Genomic DNA, 24747 nt, shown 5'->3' on the forward strand with positions numbered 1-24747 from the left:
AAGAAAATAACTTAAAGAGAATACACAAGAATAGTTTTTTAGTACACTTCAGCACTTCCGGCACACAGCAAGTGTCGTCTGCTTGTGTTACAACGTACTCCATTTTGACGAGAGCTCCGCGGTCAGAGTCGGTCTCAGTCTTTTCGCGAGCACTATGATTCGACTTTGTTGCCTTGTGGACTGCAAACCTAGCGACCTGCAAACCACGAGTCCAGTATTAGGGCAAACGCAAGCGCAAGGGGACAGGGTCTGGCCGCTTGACTGTGCCGGGATGAGCCACGAGATGAGAAAGGCAAATGTGAACGGTCTGCACGGTGCAGCCACCTGGTGGCACAGAGCTCAACCATACACAGTAGCAGCAACGAAGTGTATTCTTTGCTGCTGGTGTGTATTTTTCGCAGGAGTGTAATCATCAACACGTTGATTTATAAATGTTTAAAATGCTTTACACTTGGTTAGAGCAATATTAGCGCTTTGTTTGACTGGTTAAGCGCTGCGCCAGCAAGTGTCTGGACCGTGCAGACCGATCAGGCTGCTCACGTACGTCTACGCTAAAGTTCCTTCATCAGCTTGAGTTTATGCCTCCAGTCATTTGCCGAAATGACCAGCTTGCCTGTTTTTAGCGGAGTACCGGACACGTTCGGCGCTACGACAGAATGCTCGCAACGCACGCTGCTTCGATAGCTCTCGGTCGACGGCCAAGCGGCTAGCGGAGAGGTCTCGCGCGGGAGGGGGCGTGCTCCTAAACAACCGGAAGTGAGCGATGTGACTTCGCATCGTGACGCTGAACCAGTGAAGGCGGAGCTTAGCGCCGCTCGCTCGGCGAGCGAGTTGGAGGAAAAGCATAGCTAGGGAGGAGGGTAACTTCTAATCGCTTGCAGCTCCATTAATACGTAACGCTTCACTTAAATTGTGGTGCGAATGTTCTACTTAAGCTGTACCCTACGCGCCTACAAAATTTGTCCGAACCGTATCAGGGGCCCTTTAACAACGGTAAATTGGCGACGAAGCGATAAAAAGTTTCCAAGCCAAGAAAGGGTTAGTGAGTCGATACCTAGATGAGATATTTTAGAAATGAGCCGGCAATGGGCAACGCGATCAAATGGTTTTGAAAAGTCCAGGAAAATGGCGTCTATTTGTTGACTGTTGTTCATACTGCTGTGTAGATCGGTGGTAAACGCAGAGTAAAAGTGTTCGCAGAGTATTCTGCATTTAGAAAAGTACACTGCTCTCAAATATAGGACAATGAAGGCAGATAAAGCGTATAATAAACAAGGCCACAAGAGCGTCTGAATACACAAGCACGAAAATCGGACAAATCCATGTACTTCCCATCATTCCCATTCCTATCGTATCATTCCCATGGTGGCTGAACGATCGCAGCGCCAGAGTTCCCTCCAGTGAAATTCTATGGTACCACCGTTGAAACGGCTACTCTAGGCGTTGCATAATTCTGTAATGTCGGCATTTTCAACCAATCAGGGGTGCCCAGAGGGCTGCTACGGCTTCTCAGATTGGCTAAAAATGTCGCCATTAGAAGAGAATTTGACAATATAGCACCTCAGGATGTTTCCGTGAAGGCAGCGCCGCTTGTGTGACCTTTTTTGCATCGTAATAAGCACAAAGAAAAGCACAATTGCTTCTAAAATATAACGAATGGGATTTTAAACAATAACTATAGTTCACATAACCACACTTACGCCAATCTGTGGTCACGTAGTTGGGACTTCACGATAGCACCAGTTTCACCGCAATGTATCGCGACCTACCGTTCTTTGCAACTTTCTGTACTAACTTAAAATTACAGTTCCCATTTAAACCGCGAACAGCATAGCAACAGCGAATAGCAGGGCCACGCAACTGTCTCTTGGAATGCAAGCTATTAATATCAGGCTCGCTGTTCAGGGAAGCGCGTTTCCGTGATCTTGATACGCAAAAAAGTCGCAGTTTCGTCCGAGTCGCAGCATCGAACACAGCCATAATAAGTAAGGATAGTTTTATCGGCCGTATAAACTTGTAAACATTCGCTTACTAAATAAATTAACAGGATAGTGTCAGCAGGCACAAGCAAACATGCACACATCACACTCGATGGCCGCGGGCTCTTGTCAAAACGCTGGCGTGAGGAAACGCGGCAGCAGCAGCAAGCGAAGTGACCTTCGTGCTGGCTATCGCTTTAACGTAAACTGAGCGGCGAGGACGCAGTACACGCAAAGCTACGAGCCGTCGGCCCACCCTAGACGGTGGCCCCAAACAAGATCCCATTAAAGATATACCCCGCGCGGCCGCACGCGGCTGCCCAAGTACAACGCTCTCCCTACATCCCCTCCTCCCAGTTCCTTGCGCACGATGGAAGACAGCGCGCTTCCTCCCCGCTTTCCTCCGTTGCACACGTGAGATTGAACCGCGATCGTCGGCTCAACCTTGCACGCTTTTCCTCGTACGTACAGCATAGGGCGCGCGGCGACAGTTATCGCCCTTAGACATTATAGGGAACACCACGGCAACGGCGACGACAAAACTGCGCCTGCAGTGTCCACACAATTGCTATCGCAATAATAATTGCCGGGATCTACTCACGCATCGTGGAAAGTACATGCGTGCTGTTATCGCCACCGCTCGGATCAGTAAAAGATGAACAAATTGCTTTCTGACTTGAGACTGTTGATGGCGCTATTATCGCGTGCGCACGGGTACGTAGTCACATGATATTTACCATATTTCGCGGGCTTCTCTATTTGCCGGAAAAAAGCAAATTCGAGATGTGTACCTTGCTGGTAACACTTCATCTGACGTGCCTTACATTCTATACCACCTAATTGACATATTGACAATTAAAACCATTAATAAGTTAGATGATTACTTTTGATTTAATAATCGGATGGAAGGGGCAAGAAAATTACTAGCGGTTCCTCAACAAGACTATAAACTACATGCACTTTGGTTTATTCTTGCATAATGATCTGCATTTATTTAAAGCTGGGTGAGTGTTTGTTTGGACAACCTGTATAGCTTCCTGAAGCCAGCAGAAGCTCAGTTCTAGTCAGTGCAAAAGATAGCTTTATTCTGCCACTGGCGAAGTTCTGTTGTATGGACATGTGTCTATGTGACACTGCGAGTAGTTGTGGCTTCGAGGAAGTTGCTCAAGGATTAATTTCTGTTGGAGCACAACATGGCAATACATATCCAGACAAAAGATGTCTTTCCTCATTACACCGCTCTCACTAGAAAAGGAACTAGTAGTGCAAGCCCAAGATAAGCTCACACTGGATATTTGGCAGCGAGGACTGAAGGCCATTGCATTGTGACTGATAAGTGAGCTGGTGATTTTTTGCAAAACCACTTATATGACTGCTGCAGCTCATTATTCTGATAGCCAGTGGCGCATGCACTCAATTGTTGCTATTACATGTGGTTTTCCACATGGATGAAAGCCCAGGGAGAATATCCCTAAAGAACTGCAGCAGTGTTTTGCTTTGCAAAGCTCAGAAAGGACAGTGTAGAGCTGCCAAAAGCAACATTTGCCACTAACCAGGGTGCAAATGTTATTGGGCCCTGAAGCCCTACTTTCTCATTAAGCAGAATTCTCCACAACAAGATTTCAGAACATTTCGTGCAATAAGAGGTCCTGTTAGCATATGAAAACCTTTAAAATGTGAAGGTTCTTGTTCAGTACCTCAAGCAAAGTAGACTGACAGCCCACTTAGCCATTGCGTTTGGCAGGGAGTTCCAACAAGGTGTAACTCAAGACCCTCACAATGTGATCAATTCAGTATAAGGAGAACTCTGATAGACACTGCTGGAAACACGAAACCCGGCTATTGTAGAGAGCATAATTCAGAACGCTGAAAGACCTAACTGATACCTTGCAAGCGTTATCTAGAACAAGCACCCTAGAAGAAAATTGGTCAAAATTGCAGCTGGTCACCTTGCATATTCAGAAACTTGAAAGGACAACTAAGGAAGACTTTGGGGCCTTTCTGTGCAAAGCACAGAAAGAAGCAAGATTCAAGAGTGGGTACTGCACTTTTTGAAAATGAAAGTCAAGCTGACATTGGAGAGCAAGATTCTCTGTCTTCAATTTCGGCAATTGTGCACAGTTGCACCTTCAGAAAGCAAAGAAATGTACAAAGTATATAAGCCAGTTCATTGCATCATATCCAGAGCTGCTGAAGGATATGGGCCACGAAGAGACTCCCACAAAGATGCCGGCCATATATCTTATCAATTCAGTGGAGTGACGACAAATGCACAGTGAATGAGATTGAAGATGGACTAAACATATACCTGTCTGATGAAACATCACATTGTTTTACACTGAACTTATTAAAGCTTTGGAGAGACAAAGAAACAAGATATCTCAAAGACCTGAGATAATGGACAATTTAGTGTTTTTGAACAAGAATTTGTGACACCTAACGCGCAACCTTTACTTAGATGAGAATAAATTGCTGTTTGCTGCATATTAGAATTCATGGCAGGGCTTGGGCTTCTGGCGCTGCCAATCAGGCAAGGTCAGGCAGGCATGTTGCTTGTAGCATTGGGCCAGCTTGTGTCTGTATTGGTGGCGCGTACAAAATTAATGATCTGGTCTACAAACTGTGTATTACCTTTACTTGACATTATACTGCAATTGCAGTGATTCGAGCTGCTGTTACATATGAGAAAATCATTCTATAGTTAGCGACAGCAGTGATAAACAAGCTAAGATTACATAGAATTTGAAATATAGTGCCAAAGGTTATATTTATTTTGAAACTTAATTCTGGGGGTTTTATGTGCCAAAACCACAACCTGAATATGAAGCACACGGTAGTGGGGAGCTCCAGATTAATTTTGACCACCTGTGGTTCTTTAGCATGCAATCAACGCATAGTACAGGACCACTTTTGCATTCTGCCCTCACTGGAATGCGGTTTCCTTGGCCGGAACCAAACCCACAACCTCGATTTCAGCAATGTAACACCATAACCACTGAGGCTACCGCAGCAGATCAAGGTTGTATTTACCATACTGTGCAGAGAAAAATTCTACAGGAAAATCTGGCCAGTTTATAGCACAACAGAGACAATGTAGGCTGAACAAAATGCTTACAAAAGTAAACATTGCGTGCAGACTTTCAAGGGTTACACAACATTCATTTGATATGCGTTCCATTTTCAATATTGTTTTCAAAATGATATGCTACACTATTTGCTTCATGGATGAACACATGGCTCCTCAATGACATTTGCTTCAAATGACACTTGCAGATACAGTCATGGCACTCGCATCATCCGTAGGGAGAGTTTGCAAAGTTATCCAGACACTGTTGCTTGTGTGAAAGGTGGCACAAAGATTCTGCAGAAACTGTTAGGCAAAAGCGGCACTAAAAGTGAATTCCCAGGAAGACCTAAAAAGCTAGTGCACTGAAATACAAACATAAAGGTGTTATCAAGTTTACGCTCCTCACAATGCAGACTTTTAGGTTAATCACTGTCACAATTTAACTTAAATATGAATATCAAGAGGGTTACTTGATAAATGAATCTGGGAAATGGTGCTGAATAGCTTGTCAAAAGAATTGCCGTGCACAATATTTTATTTGGATGCAGAAGTGTACGTAAGCTCTCAATCAGGTGAGAGGGAAAAGCAGATGGAGTGTCAAGTGTGGTTTTCTTTCCTGCTTTATCCAGTACTCTTGAGGAAATTGGTGAGAAGAAAACATTGCCAATTATAAACTGCATAGTTATGTTTATATTATATATATATATATATATATATATATATATATATATATATATATATATATATATATATATATATATATATATATATATATATATATATATACCCACTAAGCCCGTGACTGACAAAAAATATAATACTAGTAATAGCTGTAATGACTGTAGTAACTGATGACAAAAAGAATATGATGTTGAAAGTACTTTGACACAATGTTTTTACAAACTGTCGTGTGATCTTCATCCTGTTAAAATGTGCCCATTAATTGAAGTGCTCTTCGTACCAGAGCTGCGGATAGCATAAACAATAAACAGCTGTGTTTTCAGTCAAACTAGTATGGTTATACAAGAAGTGAAAACAAGGATGCATTTATGTTTCTTAATATGTGCCCGATTGCCAATCCAAGTCACTTTTTCTTTCCTGCCATGATATGTTGCTCCACAATAACTGACTGCATGTAATGAAGAGTAATATTGCCACTCAGTTGTACAAGGAACGTTCCAACACACACTATAAGGAAACCACAAAATCACACAGGGTCACACAGCATTTAAAGAGCATACATGAGGAACAGACATTGCTCCAAAAGGCAAAGAAAGCTAAGAAAAGCAAATAAGGCAACAGACCCAAATGTCATTAAGTGCTTACAAAAATCACATTCTTACACTGGGAAATAAATCAGTCCAAGATCAGGTCTCATCCAAGATCAGGTCGCATCCTTCAGTAAGAGAGAGCTGGACATGAGGCCAAATTTAAGATCACAGACACATTAACACACAATTGCAGAAAAATTTACATCTAACAATTACAAGAGATCCTTCATGCGCACTGTCCTTCGGACGGCATTGCTGAAGCCTTCTTTGAACTGGTACCAGACCTGTGCAGCTGGAATAATGCTCCCAGCACTGGTAGGCTCTGAAAAAGAAACCATAAAGTGCTCCTTTATTAAAGGATGTGGGACTTGTAGAAATTATTGCTGCCACAATTTCTTGTGCGAGTTCATTTGGAAAACTAATCTGTAAGATGTCAGTACCAAACATTTTCTGGGAATGTGTAAAATTGCAAATTTAGGTTGTTGTAGTCTTGGCATAATGAAATCGCCGTTTAATTAAATTTTAGGCTAGCAGTGAAATTTGGATACACCAAGGTTTGACTGGAGTCTCTTAATGCATTGTTGGTACCGTGGTGGCTGCATTTCAATGGGGACAAAATGCAAAAAACGCTCTTGCACTTAGGTTTCGATACATATTAAAGAATCGCACATTATGAAAATTAATATGGAGCCCTCCACTAGAGGATTTCTCATAGCCCTAGCATTGGTGTGGAAAATTTTTTAATCAATTTAATATGCTAAACATTACAGCAGAAATTAACAGTACCATAAGTAAGCCTATTTTGGCTCACAAAGTGCCAGTCTGTGCCTCCTCCAGTATGCCTAAAGTCATAGACATGAGTTTTCAGTATATTTAGGCATACTCAAAGTTGCAAAGCTGCCTGTGCTGCATCATGCCTCAATGAATGGTAATCTGGAGAAATGAAATTGAAATAAAATATGATTACAGGGCTCACAGCAGCTTTTATAGAAAAACAAAAATGTCTACGAATTTTTAAGGACTTTGAAGGTCCTGACATAGTATCTTCAAGAGTATAGATGTTTCCAACGAGGCTTCCTTGGGCATCGCCTAATGTCCTCTGGATTGTTGTGAACTACATGAGCGCCAGCTCAAGAACACTGCAAAAGTGTCAGTACACAAGCTCTGTATTTATGCGTAACAGTCCAGAGAGGAGGCACTCTTTTCTCCCAATGGAAAGGTCAACAGCAATATTGTGTTTGATTCATTTACAGGGTTTATTATCCCAAAGCAAACACTGGGGCTATAAGAGACGCTGTAGTCAAGGGCTCTGGATTAATTTTGACTACCTTGAAGTTATTTAATGTGAACCTAAAGTACACTAGCATTTTTGCATTTTGCCCCACTCAATATGCAACCGCCACAGCTGGGAACGAAACCTATGACCTTGTCCTCAGCATCAGAGTGCCACAGCCACTAAACCAACAATGGTGAGTCAAGTATGAGGCTTTCAGACTTGCGGCAAAGAGGGTTGATATGGCGTGAACAAGGTGCATTGAGCTTGGCATCCACATCACATCGACTTTCTTTTCATTCTTGTCAAACAAATTGCAGTGTGCATGACCTGTTCTGTGCTTAAATGGCAGTAAATCAGTTCTCAGTGGCCAGACTTGCCATGTGTCCAACTGCAGCAGCAATACAATGGATGACACACATCTTGGAATTTATCCTCAAGGAAAAAAAAAGGGGGGGGGGAGGGATGCAGATGAATAAAGCACATCAGCTGTGCCAATTCAAGTAGCTGATATTCTTTGTGGGAGCCTTGCAAGCACCACGAGGTCGGCAACACTCACTTCAACTATTGCAGCGGGCATGCCTACATGGTGTACCTACCTACGATCTTTTTGTATCACATTCTGCACAACACGTCGAGGCATGGCATATCATTAATAGCGGAAGGACGTGCACAAGTAAGCCCTTGATTATTTTTTATTAAGAGGAATTGCTGTGCCTAAAGAGTTATCTTTCTCGAGCACCCACATGTGTCCTTGATTGACAGATTGGTGCTGCCTTCCCTGGAACCTGTGCATATAGGTTTTGTCTTCCTTCTCTTTATTTTTTTTCTTTTGCCACTGTTCAAACTTCCAGTTGGTATTCAGCATTTGTGTTGTCCTCCTCACTGTACTTGTGCCCGTGTTTGCATGCCTGCCTTTCCAAACCATCGACAATTCTTTAGGCACCGATCACACTTGCAGCATACAAAGCTCCCCAGGCGTGGTGCACTCAGCAAACAAAGTTAAAATGGGTGTTTTGCTCGAAACTTGTGAGCAGTTTAAATGTGAAAGTGATTCAAAAGCAAGAGAAAATTCTCTCTTTTGGAACAGCCTTAAGCACTGCGAGAGAAACACTACAGGCTCAACATTCTACGATGATGATGATGTGTAGTGTTTTATGGCGCAAGGGCCAGGTTTGGCCAAAGAGCGCCATGACAAGTGGTAGTGTTAACGATGTATTACGGAAGATGTGACTTGGCTGTAAAGTGGCCTAAAAATAGTCGCTGTAAGGTGCGTAAAATCTGCGTGCTATAAAATTATGGCGATGACTAATGACGGATACTATGTACATTAAAATCCATCGTAAAAGAATGATGCAAAATAGAAAATATATAAGATTCTAAAATTCACTAGAGCACCACTGCCTCGTTAGAGCCCTTGAGACACAAGGGCCCAGAGGCATGTGCTACATAAAACATTTATCACAGTGGCATCCTCTGGAAAGAGGATGCGCTACGAGTTTAATGGTCTTATTACATGTAGGACAACGTCATTTAAAAAGTTGAGGATCGCCTTGGTGTCAAAAAGCGGTTCCTTACCAAGAAACATAGCCGGGTGTAAAGGGATGTAATGTTGGTAAGCAAACAGAAAATGTTTCTTTCTCTCCGTTTCGGCTTCCCGACACTCCAGGAGCACGTGGAGGACGGTAAGCCTCTTGCCGCATCTACCACAGATTGGGGGTTCACTTCCGGTAAGTAGATAATTATGGGTGCCAAATGTGTGTCCTATTCTGAGGCGACAGAATAGGACATCTGTTCGCCGAGATTTTGTTGGCGAGGGCCAAGAACCTAACTGCGGTTTTATAACGTGCAGCTTATTATTTATTTCTGCGTCCCACATGCGTTGCCAGTGGTTTCGCAGTTTCTTTCGTATGTAAGGTTTCAGATCTGTGAGAGGCACCAAAGCAGTATTATTAACAGCAGGGAGTGCAATTGACGTAGCCATCTGGTCTGCCAAAACGTTACCTTCGATTCCCCTGTGGCCGGGTACCCAGCATATGATGATTTGCTGGTTAGATAGATAAGCTTTGCACATGTCCGAATAGACCTCAGTAAGCACAGGATTTTTATGTTTGTAGGCTGACATCAAGGCCTTCACCACACTTAGGGAGTCAGTATATATAACGGCCTTTTGGAGTTTTGATTTCTTTATATGCTTTACAGCTGACCATACAGCGTAGGCCTCTGCCGTAAAGATACTTGTTTCTGGATGTAGTACATCGGATTCCGAAAAAGAGGGACCGACGGCTGCATAGGATACTCCGGCATGTGACTTGGAAGCGTCTGTGTAGAACTCTGTGCATGAATGCTTGTACTGAAGTTCTAGGAAATGCATTCGAATTTCTACCTCTGGAGCATGCTTTGAAACTTTTAGAAAGGATACGTCACATTCTGTGACCTGCCAGTCCCAAGGAGGTAATAGCTTGGTTGGGCGCATTAAGCGGTGCTCCAAGAGTGGGACATGCATATCATCGCTAAGCTCCTTCACACTCAGCGTGAAAGGCTGTCTTATAGACGGACGGTTTCGGAAAACTGTAGCACACGTTATATCAGTGACAGTATTAAAACATGGATGTTCAGGATTAGAGTGCACTTTAAGAAAATACGTAAAGCTGATGTATGATCTCTGCAAGTGGAGCGGCCACTCATTCGATTCGGCATATAAGCTTTCAATCGGGCTTGTTCTGAAAGTGCCAGTTGCTAAGCGGATGCCCAGATGATGGACAAGATCCAGCATCCTTAGCACGCTCGGGGCGGCAGAGTTGTACACTACGGCACCATAGTCCAATCGTGACCGAATTAGGCTCTTGTAGATATTCATTAGACACTTTCTGTCACTACCCCACGTAGTCTTGGATAGAAGTTTCATTAGGTTCATTGTTTTTAGACATTTTTCTTTCAGATATTTAATGTGTGGTATGAAAGTGAGTCTATCGTCAAGTATAATACCTAGGAATTTGTGCTCCTTGTGCTCCATTCTACAGCACTGTGATTACGGTGCACAAACGAGTACCCACACATTTTTCTTTTCTCATATCTAAAAGGCTTTCGTTGGGACAGTGGGAGTTGAAAGACCTTATTTATATGTAATACTCGCAAACCTTTGTTAACTGTTGTTCACTAATTATGCAACTAAACAATACAAAATGCACTGTGCCCTGCTCTTTAAGATGGCCAGTAAAACGCTTTTAGTGGTGCTCTTCTGAAGTGCACTAGCCAGCATATTTTTGAAGTTTGGCTGAAGTTAGCAGGGAAACCCTGTATATGTGACATTCTATTCAAACTAATATCTCTTTCATGCTTACCGCTCATCGTGGTAACCTGATGCCTATATGAAAATTTGAAATGCCACATTACACTTTTGAGTGCAACAGCACATGCAGCAGCACATTTCCTTTGTGCTGCCAGATGCTCTGACACATAATATGCAATTTCATTACAAATAGGCTGTGACTGCATGAATTTTGCATCCACTGCTGGTCCACTGCACAGAAGTGGACCAGCAGCTTCATTTGCACTAGGCCTGACGGTTGCCTTAGATGCTTAGATGCTTTTAGCATTGTTATAGGTGTTTTAACCATGGCTAGAACTTGCCTTGTAAATAAATGTATTTTGGATTACAAGCGAAGATTTGTACATTTACATGCATTCTCATCCCCAACGGTGTGGCCCAACACAGGAGTGTTCTGGTACAGTCTATGCTGGTTACAATGGACCCGCGTACAAGAGACATTTAGATTAACAGACCACATTTCAGCCTTAGTTTGTTCTACCTATTTTACTAATGCAACGAAGTTCACCTTTAACGGATCGTGCTACTATGACAACTATCGGCTACAGCGGACGAAATTAGCGGCAATTTTTGTCAAAATCGGGCATATAAAATGGACGTTTGCTGTGTCGACATGGGCTGGCAACTGACTTGCGAGGGTCAGCTGACGATCACGACTCAATAATATCATGCGAGCGAGAGAGGGAGGAAAACAGGGCGAAGCGCGCAGTCTTTCACGCACGAGGCACGGGAGGAGGTTCTACTTGGTGGCTGCTGTTAACGGCGCGGCCGTGCAGGTGCTGTATCTTAAAAGCAGTCTGTAATGTGGAAAATGTGCGTCCAGCACCAGCAGCTTCGTATGTGCTGTGCTTTCGACGTTTAGTTTGTGTTGAAGCGAGAGAGAGCCCGAAGGTCAATTCGCTCTGCGCTGCTGCCGCGCTTATCTTGCTTAATTTGTTATCGCAATCGATGCTTCGCCTTTCAGGCGAAACTGCTTCATTTTGTTTGTTTTTTACTTTGGACGTTTGTCACTCAATCTTTGCAATAAAGTTGTTAGACATCGCAAAGAAAGTTTCGGAAGTGAGGAATTTCGGATATTACAGACTTCAGATAAAACTGACGTTTTTTGTCGGTTTATGAGGGTCCCTTATAGTGAGAGCCGACTGTATTCACATCGTGGATGACTGCGTGGTGGCCAGTGTTGCAGAGAAGCCCCTTATCTGATAGGCTACAGCATCCTTAACTGAGCACAAGTACATGGGATTGGATCCTAGCCGCCAGTGCCATATTACAGATGCAGAAGACAAAAATGCTTGTGTACTTTAAATGCACACTAAAGGATCATGGGCAGTCAAAATTACCATGAAGGCGTACTACAAAAGTGTCCCTTGTAGCCTATAGTGTTGGTTTGAGAAGTTAAATCCCATCAACATTATTATTATATCTCACCAGCATGAAGCTGTCTATGGGCAGAAATTAAATCTATGACATTTGAAACTTCACTCTCGCAGCCTCTGTCAGCAGAGACAGTGTACATATAGTGCATTATTGCACTCAGTATGAGCTACATGAAAATGCATGGAAAAGCGGTCATGCATTATAGCTCACACTGAGCGAAATGATCCGAATGTGTCATCACTGGGGAAATTGGGCAAACACAAGGGAAAATATGTTTGAGTAGCGTTTACAGGCACATTAATTAAGCTGGAATTTTTTCCTGAATGAAGCAGCTCTTAAAAAAGCGCTGACAAAAAAATTTGTCTGGATTCTTTTTTTTCATGGATAGCAGCTGTAAACCCAGTAATTGCAGCATGCAGTCTAAATTCCTGAAAAATACTACAAATAATTACATAATCTTTCATTGCGGCCAGTTTAAAATGAATACCAAGTGCAGTATTGCTTTGGACATGAAGTAGCAAGCAGGTTACATAATGAAAATTAGAAGTGGCGGTCACACGGTACCATGCGTCACTGACAGGTACACCAGTTCGCTTGGCACAGTAAACACCAAGGGCCCACTGTGACTGTGCCAGTGATAGACGAGAACACTGGGCGCTCAATGGGACAAGTGTGTTCTCAGAGAATACAACAGCAGCAGACCAGGCTTACACCACATTAAATTCAAAGCACAGAGTAAAAGACAATGAAAGCGATAATTTAGCAGCACATCCCCAGCTTTGGACTGACACAGTCATGGTGCAGCCTTCAATTGCAAACACTAGGCTGATTGGCATGTGCGTCAGTAGTTTGTAATGCCACATGGCCACCAACGGAACAAGCTTCCTGCTCCCATGCCTTAAATTCCACTGCACTCGGTACATATTTTAAACTGGTTGCATGAAAAGATAACAAATTCGCAATTTTCTGCATCCTCAAGAAATTAAGGCTTCATTCCATAATCACAGAAGTGACAGTTATACCTAACAAAAAAAAAGGAGAGGAAAGAAAGAAAGAAAGCAAGACACACGGTTTTCAAGTGTACGATCCTTAATGAAATAAATACAGCATGTTGAATGGCCGATGTAACAGTAGCAACAACTCACCTGTCACATTGGTCACAACAGGTTTCTCAATGACACGGCCAAAGAAGTCAACGAATACCTGCAGATATAAATAAATATTGTGAGGTGCTACCTCATCCACCACAAAAACTTAATTTTCACAAGTCACTTTATTAACAACATGCCCAATGCCATTACAAAGGACACTTCCTGCTTGCAACATTAAACAATGCACCTACATACTGGCTGGTCATAACAATTCAAATATGGGCTGTTAACACAACCAATTAAAATTGCGAACAAAGCATACACCTGCATACACAGCTGTTTTAGAGTCTAGAAACTTTCCTGGGTCTATCATATTGCAGTTTGTTTTGTTCACGTGAACCCTAAGTAAAAAAGTGTAAAGTGTTTGATTACAGTGGCCCTTTGGAAGTAGTCCTTGTGTCTTACCCTAGCTGGCGGCTCGATAATCTTTGGTGCCGGCTTCAGTGCTGGTATGCTGCCTGTGCTACCAGGTGCAGTTGTTGAATGCCTTGCAACTGGTACCTCTGATGAGTCGCTTTTCCTCATTTTCTCCACTTCTAACTGAAAGGAGCCACACAAGACATGTCAGTATGAGCCAACCCAACATTATGCAATGTGCTGCACTGTAACTTTGTCTAAGCATAAATACACATGAATATTCTGTTTTGCTTCAGGACAGTGTTTCTTAAACTGTGGTCCACAGACCACCAGAAATGCTGGAAGAGATTCCAAATGGTCCCACGGTGACTGAAAAAGCACATTGCAGGGACTGCTGAAGTGACATGCTAAGCTCAAACTGGTGATGGTCGATACTCCTGTGGAGACAACACAGCATAAAAATAGGGGCTTTTTTTTCCCCTCTTTCTTTAGAGGTGCATGCAGCAGTGTTATCAAAAGAGCACTGAATTTTTGTTTTGTTTAAGTATGCCTGACGTTATAGTGCAGTGCAGGGATAAAAAAAGAAAAAGAAGAAGAACACTTATTCGTATTTTATTTGCAATGCAAGATATCATACAAGTCACATTATTCTTATACAGTACAACATCGTTATGACTGAAAATTGAAGCATATCCAATTTTATCCATACCTGCGAAAGCTTCCTTCTATCATACTCCCAATACTGAGAGGCTGTTGGCATCACGGTGCGGGTGGAATTGCAAGTAAGTGTGCCTATGTTACTGAGAAATGCGAAATGTAATGCTCAATGTTTAACGTGTCAACAGCCCTTGACAGGGCCAATTGCAGCCCTAATCGAGACATTGGTAAATGTCCTTTGGAGACGCAACTACATAAGAACACCATTTGTAATGTACAAACAAGTGCCACAGCTGTGTGGGAAACTCCCTGCTACATATGAACTAGGTAAAACTGCGGTGGCAAACCCGGGGAAAGTGGCAAAAACGCCAAGTCCACATGCTACACCTGGGCGACTGTAATTTGATACAATGCATTAAATTTAAAAAAACCCTTGCAAGGACTCATAACATGGTGTCAGAGATCGGCCCACCAAGCTTTGGTTACACAGTCTTAGGGATAGACCAAGTTTTGGTTACACTACCCCCTGGTTCAATCTCCTATTTTCTAATATCGCCTTAGTTTTTCCAGTATCTTAAATGGTTATTTTTCTGTGACACCTGAAAGTGGGAAAAATAGGGCAAGGTTTGGGCTTCCTACAAAACATAGTCAAGGGTTATAAAATAGCATATGTCGCTCCTTATGGACAAAATTGCAAATAAGCTCAAAAATGATATTGTTTTATATAATACTTAAAGAAAACTTCTTAATCCTGACTATTATTATTGAAAACATCAATAAGTGGTTTCCTAAAAAAGCACATGAGTGAAATTGATGAAAATTACAATAGGGCCTAAATACTAGCATTCCAAACATCCTTTTGCTTCTTTCCGTACGTACAAGAGAAATGTTGTATGTGCAGAGTTTTGGTGTACAAGCAGTGAAAACAGTTCTAAACATGCTTTTTAGCATTGGAGACGGTCAATGTGCATGAAATATGGTCAGGATGCAAACCACCCTTGGAAAAAAAAGAAAAGTGTAAAACATTAAACTTCTCCTGCTACGTAGGTGGTACCCTTGTGAGCTTCCTCCAAGCAGGCTTTCTATGCTGCACTGTGATGACAAGATGCACCTTCAGCTCTCTTTTTTTCAGATATTCTTCCGATGCTTCTTTGGTCTGTCTGGTGGATCATACTGAATAAACTTCTTAGTTGAAAGGATACCCAGCTCCTGTAGAACCACCTCGAAGTTCTTGTGGCCTTTGTTGAACCACAGTATGGATATAGAAGTGGCCATCTCCACAAGAGTGTGTGAATTCGGCTGGGCACTGGTGAAAATTTGAGAATGAGCTGGTGCCAACTCAGTCAGGGCTAGTCCTCACTTGACTGCCGTTGAAGCCACAAAGACAGCTTCAAACACGTTAGTATGCGAGTAGCATCTACAAGCGAGATAGGGGCGGCGAATTTTGTGGATCAACTGCCAAAAAGGAATGTGGCAGGGCGGCAGTGCTGCGCGCCGTGCAGGGGCAAACAGTCAGCGATGCGGTGTTGACACAGTACTAATGTTTGCTTTAAGTGCGGACAGAAAGGGCACTTGGCAAGAGTTTGCGGCGACTCGACAGTGGGCCAGAGAAATTGGATGAAACCGCATGCACTGCACAGAATGGACAATGTTCCCAAGAAACAGCCGGATGGCATGGATATTTAGGAAGACATGTGAACAATACAAGCGGCTGGACCCAAGCCCATGCAGGTACAAGCCTTCATTAATGAAGCACCACTCGTGATGGAATTAAAGGGACACTAAAGGCAAATATTAAGTAAAGCTAAAGTGATAGTTTAATGCTAAAAAATGCCTAAGACATCAATATTATCGCGAACTAAGTTTTAGTAATCAAGAAATTGAGGTAAATGCAGAACACGATTTGCGACTCACTAGGGACGTTCAAGTACAAGCCCGATGACGAAGGCACTCCTCATTTTATTTCTGTTGCTAGCATACAACTTCTCATAATAACACGATAATTGCACTGCGTTATAAGATGAAAGAAAATGCTACTTGTTCAGTTCAATTCAATGTTTAGAAAAAAGAACTCATTGACGTTAAAACACATTGGTAGGCTAGTTGGTTTTAATCCATGATAGAATGTGTAAGCACGACTGAACAAGGACGTAGAAAGAAACATACACTATAGATTTTATTTTTGCACACATCGATAAATATATACAGAATGAGTGGAAACAAACAAGACAACAAAAAAGAGCATTCAGTGGTGCATGTCGACGAGCCGTACACGTGTCCAAGGCATGATCAAAACATACACTGCAATAGTTACAACAATAAAATGGGAATCGTATCTCTTTTCCAGATAGCGACACTGGTGGCTTGTTCAAGCACCTTTCCTCTAATTTTGCGATTTCATAGGCCTCCATAATCTCCCTTGTCATCCTGCTATAAGCCCTATACAAAATAGAAGTACTTTCAAACATGGGTTTGCAAGGGCAATCTCGGCAATGAATGCCGAAATGGCCCGAGATTACTCTAGTGACGTTATATTGATGCTCTTTTAGTCTCTCACTGAAGCATCTGCCAGTTTGACCAACATGTGTTCTTCTGCACAAAAGCAGAATGGCGTTGTTGTGCCCGTACAACCAGCCCACATTCCGAATCTACAAGATGCAGAATTTATCCTGCGAATGCCCTTTGGACAAACCCGGTGCTGCACCGCAAGGCACAGCGCCCTAACGCTCTCTTGACAAGTCAAGATGCTGCGCCGCCAGGCAGCGGGGTCCTGTGGAGGAGCATCGGCGAGCGACATGTCCAAACGTGCAGCAAATTGCTAAACAGCCATGCGCTGGTCTCCCTTGCCTCTGGAGGTCACCGCGCGCGGCAAACTTGAAGTGGGTGGCCAGCACGGTCGCTGGTTGGACCTATTGGACGACCGTCAGGTGCTGGATTTGTATTGAGCCGTTTGAGTGACAACCGTTTCTTGGGGCTTCATAAGCCCCAACGCTGCCGCCTGGAGAACCGGACCCACCGAACCACCGTGAGCCGAGTGCCACTCTTGAGTGGAGTGAGATGTGTTACGCGTTGGAGTCTCGCCGGACGTCGCCGTGCGGGAACAGTCGCGTTTGCTGTTAGCTCTCGGCCCCCGTGCCAATCCGATCTTGTCCTGTATAATGATCTGTATATAGTGTATAAAGTCCCTTTTGTTATTCTCACCGACGCCTGACTCGGAGTCTTCGCTACCGACTAGAGAGCTGGCAACACTCTGTCATGAAATGGGTGACGAGCGCTACGGGACCACCTTAATGTCGCAACAGTGCAGACGTTATGAGTGCAGAGAGAGAGAGGAAACTTCATTCAAAGTCCTGGCTGGGGTAAAGGGAGGCAGGGGGCCGGGAGACTAGCCCCACTGGAGCCTCCCTTTCTCAGGCAGCGGCCAGACCTTGAGTGTTGGTGGCGGCGGCGGCCAGCCGGACAACCCAGATTTGATCCTTCAGGCATTCACTAAGCAGCATGGCCTCCCACTGCTCGGGCATGGTGATTCTGAATGTAGGATTGGTGCTGTGTTTGATGGTGTGTGGTGCTGCGGGGCATGCCCAGATAATGTGGTCGAGGTCTACGCATGGCATGTGCCATGTTTTGCAGCTTGGTGTGGAGGCATCGGGGTAGATGTGATGAGACAGGGATGGAGTAGGAAAGGTTGACATCTGTAAGAGCCACTTCGTGGTCAACTGATGCTTGTTGAGAAATTTGTCAAGAGGGGGGTATTTGAGGTGGGCTTTACAGTAGTACGTGAGGATCTTGCCAAAAGTGATCATATGCTCGCGAGTGGCTGCACCAGGAGGCTACGGCCTCATGATCAGGGGCTTGTGGATGGTGAGACTATCCGGAAAACTGCTGGCCAGAAGAGGAGCGACGTGCCTGGTGGATGCTTGCTCGGGCAGCACCGTGCGCAGCTTTGTTTCCGGTAAGTGGCTCGGGGCCCACATCAGGTGGACGCTGCAGCGACGGGAGGGATGTGTGCCGGTGAGACTGCGGTGCGCTTGGGATGAGATGAGTCCTCTGGTATAGTTACGTATGGCCGTCTTTTAAACAGTGATGATGCACGATGCAGTAGTCGATGCATAGGCGAGAGCTATAGAAGCCTCTTTGCCTTTTTCAGGATGAGTACTGCATAGGGAGCTGGTTATGTTGATATCGTTTCGAGCCCGTGATTGCAAGTGTCTTGGCTAAGTAGTCCGTGGTGTCGACATAAGCCACGTGCAAAGCGCCCTCATACCTATTGCCGAGTTACTGAGACCTTGCGGTGTGACGTGCTGTATTGTAGTCGGGGTGCATGTTCTTTGGGAGAGGGGCAATCAGGAAAGTGTCGTGAATGTCCAGCGGTATGGGAAGCTTGACTCCAGCCTGCGTGAGGTAAGGGATGCTCAGCTTACTGAGGACTTTGCATCCTGTCGTGGTGTGGGAGAAGTGTTCGTAGTGAGCTAGGCGCCGAGCCTCGATGAGCTCGTTAAGGGTATTATGGAACCATAACTCAGCCAGCTTTACATTGGCGGTGTTGGGCGGAAGGTGGAGTGCTTGTTTGTATGCTTTCTTGATGATGATATCAATCTTGTGTTTCGCAGCATGTGAGAGGCATAGGAAGGGCACAACATATACGATGCAACTGATGATGAAGGCCTGGGTTAGCCGAAGAATGTTGTTCTGTTTCATACCAGTATGTCGGGTAGCAATACATGTGATAAGCCGACCTATTTGTGCAGCGTGGTTGCTAAGATGATGTAGAGTTGCAGTATTCTTGAGGTTTTGGTGTATGCGGAGCCCAAGGACTCGGATAGGAGCGCGAGGGATAGGTGCGTCGTGGGCTGCCAGGTCAATGGATGGAGAGTGTGATTCCGACTGGCGGTGCCTATGAGCAGGTTCGAGTACGAGCAGTTTAGATTTAGCTGGACAACAGGAAAGACAGCGTGGCTCGACGTATGCTATCACTGTATTGATGGCTCCTTGTAGGGTTGCTTGAAATTCACCATCACTACCTCCTGCGGTCCAGAGAGTGATGTCATACGCATAGAGACTGTGATGGAGATGGGGAATGGCAAATAGACGTTACGGGAGTTCGACGAAAGCGATGTTGAAGAGCACGGGCAAGAGTACTGATCCTTGCGGTGTACCCTCACTCCCTAGCGAAATGATGTTCGATTTGAGCATCCCAATGGTTAGAATGGCTGTACGACTAGATAGGAAATCTGCAATATAGCGGTATGTGTTACGGCCGACATGCAAATGTGACAGCACCTCCAATATAGCGTTGTGCTTGATGTTGTCGAAAGCTTTTGTAAATGCCATTACAAACTGTTTGCGATGTTGAGTAGAACATGTTTTCCATTTGTTATTCTCTGAATTAACCTGTTTGCATAACTCCTGTAGACACTCAGGGGCAGAGAAAACCACGTCCACCGCCGACTTTGCCGCTATTCTATTGAGATTATGTGAAATACAATGAATGTATGGTACCACAGTAACTTTATTTGCTATAGCAGTCGTACTGCTTCCCTTCGATGCATTTTGACACTTCCTGCTCAAGCCCTCCACAACCGAGGTGACCCTTGACGTTACCCTTGACGTTACTTTTGACAACAATGTGGGTGTTCGAAAGGTTTCGTTCTAGTTCAACTCTACACCCCCCGTGCCTTCGCGTTTCAGTAGTTTCGCTATCGCTTAGTGCTGTTCTGGTTTTGATGGCTCGTGAAACTCCCACAAAATGCATGTAGCAGAGATTTGCACGTCTATGTTATGTCGCGGGTTGCCCGAATGGTCCACGCCACTTAAGCAAAAGCAGCTGCAGCAGCGAATCCACTGCTCTCTCTTGGCTCGGTTTCTCCATGGCTTCGCGTTTGCGTATTGCACAAAAAAATGTAGCACCGTCTGTTGGGCGCCATTTCACTCACAGACGGCTGTAAAGGGCCGAGATAGCATATGCGATGCCACTACTCCCGTCCTTGGGGGCGGGCAGTTTGAATTGCGCTGAAGGTACCCTCACTCTTCAGATGCGATTTTCTTTTAAACATATTTTCTTGGCCCAAAACAAGTGCTGCCATGTTTCTGGAATGGTATTTTAACAGTCCACGTTGACTTAATATTTGCCTTTAGTGTCCCTTTAAACACCGGTGCTAGTGTCTCCATCACAGGCAAGAATAAGTTCAATGCCATGTTTCCAGGGACACAATTGGAGCACTCTGACATCAAGTTGAAAAATTATTCAGGACAGCTATCAGCAGTCCTGGGGAAAATAATGGCTGCAGCAAAGCTCGGAACATGCAAAGGCAATGCTGCCAATGTTTGTCGTGAAAGGACCATGCCCGACACTTTTGGAGAGAGACTGGATGGAGGCATTCGCGATTATATTACCGAACGAGCTGAATGCAGTAACTGGCTGCAGTCCTGCTAAGCTTTTGCTAGGTAAGATGTCGAAAACAGCCCAGGACTTAATTAGGCCAGACCTCAGAATGGTAGTCATAGCAAAGCAGCTTCACGAAAATATTCGCAGGAACCGGATGTCAGTCAAGATGGCTAACCTAGAGCCAGGAAAACAGGTTCTCGTGTGGAATTTTCGACCAGGGCCAAGTTAGGTGCCAGCAACAGTGGAGTTGGACCAAGGGTGTACAGCAGTGCTGAGACTTCCGGACAGTTGCGTGTGGTTGAGGCAGTATGATCACGTATGAGCAGCAACATAGACAGCCAGTTCAATGACAACCAGGAATCACAGCATACTGCTCTTCTGAGCACTCTGGCTGCCGATCCGGTCACTGGGGAGGCGGGTTGATTGTCACTTGACACTACTACTGCAGCTTTTGCTGGGGACATCGCTGTAGGCCATTCTGACGCAGACACAAGCACACCCACTAGGTCCTCTAGAGGAACAACGCAGCACACTCCCATTTGTCGCAGTAGCTGAACCAGGATGGCTGTGGTGCGATACTTGCAGTAGCGAAGAAGGAACTCTCTTTGCTGATGGGCCTTTTACTTTTTTGAAATTTAGACAACATACAATTGTCCAGGTGAAGAGGGCTAAAGGTGACACACGTGGTCACCTGACTTGGCCCTAGACACCCTGCATTCATGCAGGCACAGTTGCACCATAATGAATGATGAAGTAAAAACAATTTCTTACAGGAAGACTACAACCACTCACATACAACAATATACATATGAAAAGTACACTGTAAATTCACATTAATTTAATTAAAAATTTATAATAACCACAAGTATGTTCACTTGACAAAAAAAAAGCAAGATATCTTAACTGGATCTCCTAAACAACAATAAAAAAATTTCACTTGACAAACATGTTCACTTGACGAAAAAATAAAAAAAAACAATGGAAGAAATCCTAACTGGCTTATACACAATTCAAAAAAGAACTATTCGCCTGTTTTCGGAAAGCAGGCAAAGAGGAACAGGTTTCCATGATATCAATCAGATCAGCATAAAGGTTTAACAGATTAGGAATTTGCCAACTTAATAGCTGTGTTCCGTAGTTCGTCCTACATTTAAACTTTATGAAATTGGTTCTACTAAATTCTTAATGGGATTTATGTTGGGTATACCTCAAAAAGAAGAGTTGTGTATCAATTCTGAAATATGAAAATGCAAACTCTGATAATCGCAGTTTATATAGTGATTCAATGCCCAAGATTCAGCTCTGCCTAAAATATAGTGATGTTGATTCGCATTGTGGTAGGTTTTCAATAAAGCGCACACTTTTTTTCTGTATTCGATGGAGGCTTTCCATGTTAGACCTAGTAGTGGTGCCCCAGACAAGCAGGCAGTAGTGTAGTCGTGAGTGAACAGTATTAAAATACAGTTGACATCGTAAATAAAGTGGCAACAGTAAGCGAAACTTATCAAGCATACCAATATGCTGTGCAATATTACGTTTAATATAGTGAACATGGCAAGATTGATGAAGGTTTTCATAAAACTGAACACCTAAAAAATTCCTTTGTGTTACCTTTCCTAGCGGTCGCGACTCAAATGTCACATCATTATTAATATGAACAGGTCTGTTAACAGGAGTAAAAACAATGTACTTAGTCTTGTCAACATTTATAGAGAGTTCCTTTGTGAAAAGCCAGTCAGATAGATTCTTAAGCCATAAGTTTACACGCAGAATGAAGGAATCTAAATTGCCACCAGAAAAAAATACACTTGTGTCATCCGTGTAAAGGATAATAGGATGGGTTTGTGGGATAGATACCATGTCATTGATGTACAAAAGAAACAGAGTAGGTCCTAGGATTGACCCCTGAGGAACCCCAAATTTTATTAGCTCAGAATTGGACGTGGCATTATTAATAACAACATACTGAAAACAACTGGAAAGGTAGTTCTGCAATAATTTAAGTGAAGGGCCTTGTATTGCATAATACAGTAGTTTGCTAAGACGTATATTATGTTTAATTGAATCAAACGCTTTGCTGAAGTCTGGAAAAACACCTAATGTGTACAAATGATTTTTTATGTTTTTAGTAAGTTTATCCTTGCAAGGCAGATTCAGTCGATTTCTTCCTCTGAAATCCTTACTGGCTGAGAGAAATTAACTGGTGTTTGTTAAGATAGGTAGTAATCCGTGTATTAATCACTTTCTCTACTATTTTGGAAAACAATGGTAGAACTGATATAGGTCTATAGTTACTAATGATACTTGCAGCACCGCCTTTAAACAAAACAGGAACTCTAGCCATTATCATTTTTTCGGGGAAAATACCTGTTGTCAAGATCAGATTTGTTATATGATAAAGTAGATTAACTATTACGTCAGTAATTGCTTTAATTGTTGCTGCCTTAATGCCATCATAATTGCAAGAACAGTTACTTTTGAGACCTAATATTATATCGTTAATCTCTTCAGGAGTAGCTGTATATAAGAAAAGGCTGTGTTGAAGATTATATTCCATGTATTTTCTAATATTACTGGGCGTTCCTGCAAGAAAATCTCCAAATTCCAAAAAATGCCTGTTGAACTCATTGGCAAGAACTTTACCACTCAGAACCGATCCTCCAATTGTCATTTGTGTAGGTAAATTTTTTTCTGATTTCTGTAGACGTTTGACTGTACACCACGTTTTTTGAGGGTCAAGGAAGATATTTGAAAATATATGAGCGTAGTATTGAATTCTAGATTTTTTAATATCTGCAATAAATTGATTTGTAACCTTTTTATGCTCTTTTAGAACTGTCAAGTCTTTAGAATTTACAAACTTGGCGAAAAGTCTATTTCGTGACTTGATTCGCCTAAGCAGGTCATGTGTAATCCAAGGCTTCCTTCCTTTTCTGCACTTTGCCATTGTTACAACTGGGAAAGCACAGCTTTCCAGTAGTAAAAAGGAAAGTTCCCATATCCTTGTGATTTATAGGCACATCTCTCTTCTTCGAAAGATATATAAAGAGGGAAGGGATGTTATATTTATGACAACCTGCCAACATGGCAGGGGGTGCTGTTTCAGTTGTATTAACAAACATGCTGCGGCCGGCCTAGTGAGTCAGGTGCTCAGGGAGTCAGGGAGAGAATCGAGGAGGTGAGAATGCGCTAATGGGGGAGGCACGTTAGTGCGCGTCTCCTCTTATACTCTGGCCACAGCTGTGCATGGCATGGCTGAACGTGGCTGCATGCGTCCTACCTATATTGTAGGTAATCTGCGGTGGATACAAAGGCTAGACCAAAGTGGGCTAGGTGACCCGAAATAGCTGATGGCTTCATGTGCGCTGTGTTATCACATGCCTAGTTCGCATTGAAGAGAGAGGGAGCATGAAGTAGACTTCGCTTGCTGCTGCCGCCGCTCTTCATCAAGCCAGTATTGTGACGAGCCCCCACGATCATCGAGTGAGATCTGTTCATGTTTGCCCATATACGCATGACACCACGCTTGTTAATTTGATAAGTAAGCAAATGTTTACTGCAATTTATACGGATGATAAAACTACAAACCTTGCTTCGTGTAGTTGTCTGATACTTTGCTACCACTATACTTTGCTATTGCTATACTAAGCCCAAGCGGACTGAGATGCACGTTGTGGCTTCGGCGTCTTTGGCAAGCTGGTGCGCTCCTCGATTTCGGACTGGGTCAGCAGCTTCTTCGAGCAAGGCATTTTGGTGGGAAGTTTTGACGTGCCCACTCGGCTCGAATTGTTGCAGCACAAGGCACTCACGCTTGTCAAGCTGGTAAGGCTTCAGCAGTCCGAGACGTGTGCTAGTTTTCCTATTGTGTAGTGTTCTAAGACGGCGACAGGAAACCGAAA

General features: G+C 43.6%; 1 protein-coding gene across 1 annotated transcript in view; it reads right to left on the reverse strand.

Annotated features, from left to right (window-relative positions):
- Window positions 1–6256: 6256 nt before the first annotated feature.
- Window positions 6257–24747, reverse strand: part of cutlet (chromosome transmission fidelity protein 18 homolog) — a 138146-nt gene continuing 119655 nt past the window's right edge. The window contains exons 20-22 of the mRNA XM_070539145.1: window positions 13855–13989; window positions 13444–13501; window positions 6257–6639 (exon numbers count right to left, since the gene is read on the reverse strand). Coding sequence (XP_070395246.1) covers window positions 6530–6639; window positions 13444–13501; window positions 13855–13989 — 303 coding nt within the window. The 3' untranslated portion in view covers window positions 6257–6529. The remainder of the gene's footprint in view (window positions 6640–13443; window positions 13502–13854; window positions 13990–24747) is intronic.

Source organism: Dermacentor albipictus, chromosome 1 (assembly GCF_038994185.2).
Source record: "Dermacentor albipictus isolate Rhodes 1998 colony chromosome 1, USDA_Dalb.pri_finalv2, whole genome shotgun sequence".
Classification (NCBI taxonomy): domain Eukaryota; kingdom Metazoa; phylum Arthropoda; class Arachnida; order Ixodida; family Ixodidae; genus Dermacentor; species Dermacentor albipictus.